Source organism: Montipora capricornis, chromosome 7 (assembly GCF_036669925.1).
Source record: "Montipora capricornis isolate CH-2021 chromosome 7, ASM3666992v2, whole genome shotgun sequence".
Lineage (NCBI taxonomy): Eukaryota > Metazoa > Cnidaria > Anthozoa > Scleractinia > Acroporidae > Montipora > Montipora capricornis.
This window is the reverse complement of record NC_090889.1, coordinates 31,818,534-31,828,533: the sequence shown is the minus strand read 5'-3', so window position 1 is coordinate 31,828,533 and position 10,000 is coordinate 31,818,534. Positions and strand designations below refer to the sequence as shown.

Here is a 10,000-nt window from a genome sequence, read left to right as displayed (position 1 = left end):
TATCCCGACAAGTTAACTACAGCTGTATGGCAAGAGAAATTGCATTGTGCATGAGACATCATGTACTATCTTACTTGGCATGAAGATAATTCGTGAAAAGTTTCCAGATCACTATAAAGAGGATCATGGAAAGAAGAAATCCATGCCAGACAGAATACATGTAAACCTGAAAATACATAAAGTATACATTGAACCGATTACAATTAAAATAATTTTCGTTAAGTTTAGACCACAGCTTACAACAATCATTTTCGGTACAGAACTTTCAGGTGGAGGAATGCTTATCTGCTCTTGAACTCTCAACGCTGTTCTTGACAAAGAAGATCCTTTATGAACTATGATTGGCATAAATGGAAATAACATGGAACATTGTTTAAACAACGTACAGTTCTTTTCTATATAGCAAGACTTTGAAAAACTTCAAGGTACTTTAATCACACAAAAAAACGTGCTGAAAGTGACTTGGGTTTTTGGTTCTCTACTAGATGCTTGTAAAGAAACTTACCATGGAAAATTTAATAATAAGTAACACTAACAATAAACGATACCCACCAAAAATATCAAAAAAGATGCTGTTGGATTGGACCAGGAAAAAACGCCATGAACAGACTTGACAAAGCTGGTTATGGGCTTAATTCCATCACCTGTTGCAAAAACAAGTAAGTCACAAGTGTTGACATCAAAAAGAAACTTTCTTGCTGTGTCTGTTATGCAGTGTAGCATTTTCTGATTTGCTAATTCGGTTTAAATTGTTTGTTTGTTGAATTGTTTCTTAAAAGGGAAAAAAGTGTTTAAGGGGAGAAAACAGTCACTCATTTGCAGTGTGAGAAAACACCTGTCAGCACGTCAGGATGTGCTTTTACTTTAACTGAATCTAATTACATGCAATGGGCTAAAAATCAGTGTGTAGTCGTGAAAATACAATTATAGTAACAAAGTCACCCTGAAGCACTACAAAAGACAACAATCCACTCACTGAATCGGGTGATATTTTCCTTTAATCTGAGGGAAAACAAAGAAAATAAATTAATCAACAAAGACAGCAAAGAAAATGAATGAATTATACAAATGCATGCATTTTATTCTGCACATAAGAAGTCCCTCCACAGTCGATTTTCCCTTGTAGACCACTCGAGCTTAATTCTTGGGTCAACCCAAATTAGATGGGTCGAACTTTAATTGATTCATTTCAAACGTCAATCTTTTCGTGTACTTTATTTAATGAATAAGGTTTGTTACATTTGAGTACAGGAACAGTTCGACGTTTGAACTGGGCCTGAGTTCTGACCATTTTTTTGGTATTTTCTAATTACCTGTATGAGAAGACCTACTTTTTCACAGTCAAAGGTTCTCCTTCATCATCTTCTTCATCAGAAGTTTCAGGTTCATCATTGACAAAGTCCCATAATCTGTCGACAATCTCAAAATGGATAAAGAGAGTGAGCGGTGTAAACTCATTGTTGAAACAAGCCAAACCTTAAATAATGCTACTGTTAGGCCTAAAAAAACAATTATTTATGTTTAAGCCTAAGGTGAGCATTTTGGTGATTGTTTGGGTTGTTTTCAGTTATGACAAAACACTGACCTGCAACCTTAACTTGCAACCTGCCAGCATGACTATTCCCGGGGTGGGGGTAGGGGGTAGGGGGTAGGGGGTAGGGGGTAGGGGGTAGGGGGTAGGGGGTGAGGGGTAGGAGGTAATGGTTGAGGGGTAAGGGGTGGGGTGTAGGGGTGAAGGGTACTATAGCTGAAACAAGCCAAGTCTTTACAAGAGTGTTTAGGCCTAAGGTTAGCATTTTTGTAAGGGTTTGGTTTGTTTCAGCTATAGTACCCTTCACTCCCTCCCCCCACTTTTCCATCCCACCCTACCCATTCCTTTCACTTGTGCCTATCCAACCTCTTTGTTTTGACTCACCTCAACTCTCCAGTTCCTTTTCCCGGGAGTCCTGCTTCTCCTTACGCATCCCACCCTGGTCTTCATCCCTCTCCCCATCTTGCCCTACCCCTCCCCTCTAATGTCTGCATCCTCACCTTGGTTATTTTACAATACAGAAGGTGTAAAGTGCAGGTTGTGGCATGACTATTCCGGGAGTGGGGGGAGGGGTGTGAGGGGTAGGGGGTGGGGTAGGGGGTGAGGTAGGTATGACAATTGACATTTAAAGGGAGGAAAGACAGGGAAAAGATGGGGAAGGAGTCCAAAGGGTAGAAGGGAAGGTGAATGCAAGGGAAGAGAAAAAACGCACTAGAACTGAAAATGATATTCATAAACTCACCAGATCAACAATTTGTGTTTTCCACATTTCAAGCTTTGCTTTGACTCTTTGAACTCTGGGAGGCTCCTCAGCTTAAAACAGCAATAACGATCAAGACGTCAAGAAGAGAAATTTAATTTGAAATGTAATTTGAGAGCCAACGTCAGTGAAGTAATGTAAAAACCATTGCACTGTCTAATAATACTTCATTGTAACTCTCTGAAAATGTACCTACTTCACAAAATAGAGAAACTGAGCATAATTTATACACTAGAAAAGCCTTGCATTACAGCATAATGGGATGACAATAGGGTTCATGATTCCTCAACTATTTTGTGTAAAATAAATTGCTCAGTCATGAAAGACATAAATAGGATCAAGGGCCATGTAATTAAACCGAAGGGAAGGTGAATTTAAATGAGTGTAAGTGCATTATAACTTTCCCGACTAGGACTTTCCTTGACTTTTACACTTGATTATCTTAATTTTAATCTGTATAGAGCTTAAGAGCTAAGCACTCGCAGAGGGAGGGCAGCAAAAGATGTCATGGCAGAATCCAGTAATTTCAGCTTTTAGAGAAGACAGAACTACTGACTTAAGTTAAATTTACTTTAATTTAATATGTTTATACCTTTAACTGAGCTCAAATTTGAATGGTGTTCTGATTGTCCCACACTATTACCATGAGTGTGTCTGTGATGAGCTCCATCCAGCTCATCCTGTGTGCATTCCTCGTGTATTTGAGAGCTACTTCCAGCGGCAATACTGTCACTTGTATTGCGTGACAAGGTCACTTCTTCTTCCATGCCTAGATCTACCCAATCATCTGCTGGTTTACCTGACCTTGAATCAACCCCAACGCCGTGGATGCGACTGGCATTTTTTCTGCAATGGTATTAGAAAGAATTGACTTAACGACAGCACTACACACAAATTAAGGAGCTTTGTTCAACTAATACCAATAATTCCTGCTGAGAAACCACTGACTGACATATGACTTGAGCGGTAGACAGCTGAGTAACTCAAAGTAACTGCCATACGTGTATTACCAGACTAAAAAATTATTAATGATAGAGGCACATTCACATACCTATATAGCCCATATATAGCAGCATCCCCTCCCTCCCCCCCACCGCGATGCTGTTGACTTAATTCAATGACCCCTGGAAGAGCGACTCCACAGATTTTACTCTTCAACTGGGGGTGTCCTAGTGTGTCAAATGGGCAAAGTGTCTGACAGAAAGACTGCCTTCTGGACTCACTCACTCAAACTGATCCACTGACTAAAATGAAATATTGGATCATTCTAGCTTTTGAAAATACCTTTGCAACTTTGAATTTTGTGCCTTTTGCCTCTGTTTCAGTTTTTCTTTCAGCTCGGTATTTTTCTCCTTTTCTTCCCGGAGTTCTTTTTGCAGTTTGTTAACATCAGTTGCTTTCAATTTCTTGAGCTGGGCACCTACAGGTATCAAGAACCATTATACAATACATTTATCTAAGGAAGCTTAATTCAGGTACATCAAATCGGTAACCATGGAAACTGTCTTTCCAACTTACAACATATTAGTATCCTCAAAAATCTCTCCGCTTATTGTCTGTAATTAAATAGAATTTCACCTCACAGGTAAAGGCTCCAGAGCATCAATTGCTCTTGTTAACATCCTCATTAGGGCTACGTAGAACGTCCCCGCCCCATGCCTGTGTGGAGACCCTAAAGTTCGATGAAAGCTGCTCTAATTTCAACAGCAGCGGTATCATTTAATAGCAAGGGGTCATGCAGCTTAATTAAATGAAACTTACACACGTCCTGGTAATCTATCATAGTGTTCACGAGTTGCTCTTGCAGTTGAGCTAGCTGCATTTCATAAATCTGTTTCTCAGAGTTTGGAAAGCTTTCTCTTCCTTGATCTTTCATCTTTTCATCGTTGGAGCTCGAGGCGAGCACAGCTTTATTCTCGGGAATTTCTTCGTCTTCGTTTAAGTTTGCGCTCTCCTTGTCCGACCTGCCGCTCCTTGTTCCTTGCTCCGAAAATTCCTGAGTCCAGTCTGAGTGTGATGCCTCGGACTTTCCATCATAGTGAGATCCCGTTTCTGTTGAAATATTGTTTAAATTGTCTTGGATATTTGCCCTCTTTATATCATCGTGTGAGTCGACGTAATGACATGCATTATTTTCCCGGTGATATGAAAAGTGAGACTTTCCATGAGTTCGTTTGTTATCTTTTCCGTCTTTGGTCCCGGTTATATCTGCCGTTTGCTTTCCACGGAAAGGTGATCGAAGCATTTTGAAGACGCGAATATTATTGCCTAATCGGGATTTTGTTTTTTCTAAGTGTTCGTGACCAAGTTACTACATCAAGGCAAGAACTACACTAAGGGGGCCATAGAAAGTGTATTTTTAAAGTACCATCAAAATTAACTTTTTTACGAGAAGTCTTATTCTGTATAGGCAAAATACTCCTTCTTTATTGTAATTTTGTCATTTTAACAATTTTGAACAGTTTCTATAGGGTTGGTCAAGGCAAGGTAATTAATACCTTGAAATTTTTTTAAAATTTAGTTTTGTTCCTTACCCTCTCGTCCCAGGTAAATTGAATATTTTCTTCCCACAATCCAACAGGCTTCCATCAAAACATTTGGCTTCTAAATTTTTCGTTATGCCGCTCAGGTGAACATCTGTAAAATTTATAGCCATTAAATTGAAAAAAAGGCTGCCTTACGCGACTTTGAAGTGACAAGAATGTCTTAGTTTGATGTATCTGAAGAGCGAGTGAAGATGGCGGCCAAGCAAAGCGAAGCAAGAAGTTTGAAGTCATTGAAAGGTGTCTTCAAAGTTAGTGGCAAATTACACGATGTTTGTCTCGATGAAGAGGAGATCGTCTGGACATTACAAGGCAAGTTGAATACAGGTATATTGTAATCATGTAAACAAACTAGCATACGACACAAAGAGTGCGAATTAAGTGTCGATATCGCGAGTAAGTTATATCGTTTACTTTATTGCCAGCTAAGCAAAATACTATAATATTAATACCGACAAGCTTTATCTTTGATATATCGATAGGTCTTATTTAGTTTAAACGCTTTCAATCTTGAGCGATTGCAGTTTCTTCCGTTTTGTCTGATTTGTTTTCATTGTTTCAGTTCAGTTTCTCTTTCAGATATTTTTGCGATTCTCTCATCTTTAATAGATAGAAGGAAAACTTAACTAGCTTTAACACATTTTAAGAGTTTCCTCGTAGTACATATGTACTCTTGCTGTTTTCAAAAATAAAATGTCACTAACAGTAATAACGTGCGAAGTGACGCAAAGAAATTAAAGGCGCTCGAAAGCTCATCTTTTTTCTCTGTCCTGTACAGACAGTCAAGATTTACTTTCAGTTTTGGTTGCCAGAAAAATGAAGCTGACGTGCGCTCGAAGATAAGCTTAATTATTAGATTCAGAACTTATGGTCTTATAATGTTTTCTCCATCCATAAGATTGTACTCATCACTCACATGTCGTCATTACATATCACCTGTGATATGTAAATTTCATGTCATAATGTAGTCTCTTTAATGACAAAATCATGTGAATAGAGAGATCTTGCAGAATATTCAATATAAGAATATGTCAATTTTGATTCATTTGAGCACTGTTAACTGTAAACATGTTTTAGATTTAATTCAAGGTGTTTTGAAGGTACAAAAATCAATTTCAAAAATGATAAAAACCCAGTTACTTTATTATTAGACAGTGTCCACTTTTTTCCTCCATTTTTGCCTCCATTTGTCCACTTTTTTGGACACTGAAAATAAAAGTTTTTAAAAACCTTTTTCAGGCTGTTGAGTGATGAAAATGGAGGTTTATCATAATTATTCATGTGGACAGGTGAAAATGGAGGTTTTCAAATGTGATGACATCAGAGGCTCCTATGGAAAGGGGAGGGGGGGGGGGTGGGGGGCAGAAGGTGGTTAACACAAAGATAGCAGTCATGCATGAACGTGCTGAAACTATAGGTTGACTAAAAATCTTTGTATTTCAAAACTATGTTAAGTTAAGACCAAGAGACCAAAGTTTTAAGCCCAATTCATTTCAAAAAGATACAGGTACCTGTTTAAAATTGACTGAAATCTTCCTAATTAATGGTCCGCCATAAATACTAACTTTAAAATCTTGAGAGAGCTGGATCGAGGATAAGATGACGTCAAAGACTCACTAGTTTAAAAATGCAATGCGCCTGCACACGTCTACATTAATTATAAATATAAGTGCCGCCCTCGAACAAACGCCACAGATAAAAGGAAAAGTACAAAATAAATTGCTGGCCTCCCATGAATAAGCGCCAGCGCCCAATCAGAAGAATGCGTCATGTTTTAGAGGATTGTTCAAAAAAAACAAGACGGACAAATTACTCTATCTCAGTCAACAAAAAAGCACAACATTGGAACTGTAAACATGTTTCAGTCTGTGTTAACCAATTGACCACCATTGACTCCATTCCTAGGAGTCAGTGCCAGTTAACTAATACTTGCAAAATGATCTACTGTAATATTGTTGTCAGTGAGTTAAGAAATATGATTTAAAATAAACACCGTATCGGATGCGGTCAAAATGTAATAAACACAGTGGCGTTTATTTGTCAATGAGTAAATACGGTATACAATTGTGTAGAAATTGACTACTGTAGGTGTCGAAATCACCCAGCAAGCTCGGTTTCCACTTTGTATTCACAAGAAGTGCATTTATCAATTCTATATTATTTATTGCATTAAACAACTGTATAATTTTGTCCCATTCCTATTAATATATTTCAAAATAATATACTAAATATATCCACAATCTAGTCTAAGAATACAGGAAAGGTCATCACCATATAGTAGGCCAAGTTGCCTCCCCCACACATCCCACTTGTTGAAAAATGTTTAAAAATTCAGATGAAAATTAGGGTTAAAAGACAACTTAGGTATCAATAATAGCCATTAATTAACTCCAACATCATACAACTTAATACAAATCAAAACCAAGTGTGGAAGAGAATAAAATTCAGTTCCCACTCACTATTGCCAAACCTTGATTTTGAAAAAGAAATTGGGGGGGAGGGGGGGGGGGAGACTTTAACCAAGGCTGTTGCCTAACAGGAGCCCGGTAGCCTGGGGCTCCCAAAGAATAGCTCTGGGCTCCTTAATTTTTCACAGCAACGCCTTTCACTTCATATGTTGGGCTCCTATGTTCTCAGCGTTTAGCTCTGAGGGCCCCTTTAAAATTTTCTTAGGCAGCAGCCTTGCTTTAACTACCAAAATTTGTTAGCTAAATAAGAATATTATTAATAATATATTATTATTAATATTATTATTATTAAGATGAAACATTTTGACCCTTCGCACTTATCAGCAGGTTCAGAACATGCAGGTAAAGCATACAATGTGAGTACAAAATCAATGAAGCTGTTGGATGTCATTGGTGCATGGATAGCAAAGCGACGTTCACCCAATAAGCAGCAAAGCGAAGGACAGCTTGTTGGCTTTACTTTGTTTACATTCGCCAAAGCTGGAAATCGAAAGCTGAGTGAAGCTCGCGTGACATTTGAGTGTGATGATATAAGCATCTGTGAAGAGTGGATTGAGAAAATAAATGATGTTATACAAGGTTAGTGTACCAAGATTTAACCACACTTTTTTTTACGTGTTTTTATATTTTTATTTTGAATTAGTGCAAACAATAATTTAGATAACATAAAATAATCATTAATTTAAACAATGTCAAGGCTTTTTTTTATCAAGAACAAGAACTTAAGTCAGCCGTTTTTATTTACTCAGGACTGTGGCAGGAGGGTAGCAGGTGATACATTTGACAGAATCCCGCATTCCACAAAAATCAATTCTCTTTTCTTTTCTGCTAATCATTTACACTGTACATATCAACAATCTTCATATATCTTAGTCAGGGTATAGTCAATATGTCTTATATAAATATATTTTTCTCTCCTTAGTAACTTGTCTTTACTTTATATTCTTTTTACTAAAAAGACTAAGTCTGTCATAAACTTGACTTGACTTGACTTGACTTGACTTGACTTGACTTGACTTGACTTGGTACTACGTGTATAATATGTCACAGTGCACTGACAGGCCACATTCAACAGTACTGCCTGGTAGATTTAAATGTTAATAAATATGTATACAGTAACTTTAGGTAGGATGTATGGAACCCTAAGAGTTCTGTCCAGTCAGGCCAACATGATGACTAAAATTTTGAATCTCCAGGTCAATTAGTGCTCAATACAGAAAAGCAGCGCAATTGGAGACTGTATAGGTCCCTATGTATCAGACAAAATTTCCTACCCAGTGTTTCTTGCTGATCCAGATACACGTACTGTATAACAAATATCTTGGTATAATTAATTATTACCTAGGGTCTTACAGTCATGGCTCTCTTTTTTTTTTCCATTTCATTTTGTGGCTCTGACTTGTAAATGAACTGGAAAAAACACAGGATGTAACTTATATTACTCTGCTCAAACTCAAACTAAGCTGTACAGCTTTTATGTGATAATAAGAACAATCTCTAAGAGCATTGCATTCCTTTGTTTCATGCTGAAATTTTCTATTTCACTTCAATTTGACATAAATTTCACAATAATAATTAATTTAAATTAGGCTTTCATGAGAGGCCTCATAAACTGAAAGTCATTATCAACCCAAGAAGCAAGAATGGACAGGCGAGGCTTGTGTATCTTAAACAAGTGGCACCCTTATTTGACAAGGCTGGCATTACAGCCGACATCATGAGTAAGTTGAATAAGAAAACACTATATTTCATGTATAGTTAAAAAAAAGAAAGGCTTTGTTGAGAAAAATAAGTATGTGTACATGTAGATCCTGTTAAAGACTTATGTTCTCAGATAACGACCATAAACCGTTACTAAGGTCCCGTCTCATGTTACCTTTCCTGTTAATCAATACTGTGGGATGTTAAAGAACCCACCCACTGTTCGTGAAGAGTTGGGGGAACACCCCCGGTGTTCTGGTCTGTCATCCTTTCACCCACATGCATGGGTTGGGTGGGTGGACCCGTGAGATCAGATATGTACTGATCAAGAGTAGGGGGAGGACCCCCAATGTTGTGGACTGTTCTCCTTTCACCCACATGCATGGGTTGGGTGGGTGGGTGAGATCAAATATGTACTGATCAAGAGTAGGGGGAGGACCCCCGATGTTGTCGGCTGTTCTCCTTTCACGTACATGTGTGGGTTGGGTGGGTGGGTAACATAAAAAAATGGACCGATAGCAGCTGCCAGAGGTGCCTTTACAAGCTGACATTCAATCTCACCCAAGAGATAGAATAATTATTGTAAAGTGCCATGAGACTTTGTGATATTTGTGGTATATAAATCTTAAATCATTAATCATCATGTATGATAAAACATGCAAAAGACAGTATGGATTTTACGTACGGTAGTATCTGAATGTCAAAATCAACCAGCCAGAGTACTGGTCTATTGAAATTCCCTTCTTTAAATAATAATTAAGGCATTATCTATTAATTTAAATTAGTGTTTTCATTATTATCATAAACGACTGTTAATTTAAAATCAAAGAGTGATAACAAGGCTTGATAACATAAAATAAATTGTCTATTTTCTTGATAATATTCCCTTTTATTCATTTGGCATTAAAAAAAAATCATTTTAACTTAAAGGCATCAGGTCAAACATTACTATCATGATAAATTTATTTATTCTTAAAAGCACTACAAATGCTTATGA

At 37.5% G+C, this 10,000-nt stretch overlaps 2 protein-coding genes across 5 annotated transcripts in view; one reads left to right on the top strand and one right to left on the bottom strand.

Moving 5' to 3' along the window:
- LOC138056938 (GRAM domain-containing protein 4-like) overlaps positions 1-4,586 on the bottom strand; it is a 19,722-nt gene extending 15,136 nt beyond the window's left edge. Inside the window, exons 1-8 of the mRNA XM_068902913.1 lie at positions 4,053-4,586; positions 3,576-3,711; positions 2,884-3,137; positions 2,274-2,344; positions 1,332-1,420; positions 977-1,002; positions 553-644; positions 75-166 (exon numbers count right to left, since the gene is read on the bottom strand). Coding sequence (XP_068759014.1) covers positions 75-166; positions 553-644; positions 977-1,002; positions 1,332-1,420; positions 2,274-2,344; positions 2,884-3,137; positions 3,576-3,711; positions 4,053-4,536 — 1,244 coding nt within the window. The 5' untranslated portion in view covers positions 4,537-4,586. The remainder of the gene's footprint in view (positions 1-74; positions 167-552; positions 645-976; positions 1,003-1,331; positions 1,421-2,273; positions 2,345-2,883; positions 3,138-3,575; positions 3,712-4,052) is intronic.
- Positions 4,587-4,888: 302 nt separating this feature from the next.
- Positions 4,889-10,000, top strand: part of LOC138056939 (ceramide kinase-like) — a 24,469-nt gene continuing 19,357 nt past the window's right edge. The window contains exons 1-3 of one of the 4 annotated variants that reach the window (XM_068902917.1): positions 4,889-5,146; positions 7,630-7,881; positions 8,892-9,023. In XM_068902917.1, coding sequence (XP_068759018.1) covers positions 5,029-5,146; positions 7,630-7,881; positions 8,892-9,023 — 502 coding nt within the window. In that variant the 5' untranslated portion in view covers positions 4,889-5,028. Of the gene's footprint in view, positions 5,162-7,626; positions 7,882-8,891; positions 9,024-10,000 lie in introns of all 4 variants that reach the window. The other 3 variants (XM_068902916.1, XM_068902915.1, XM_068902914.1) reach the window with 3 other exon arrangements.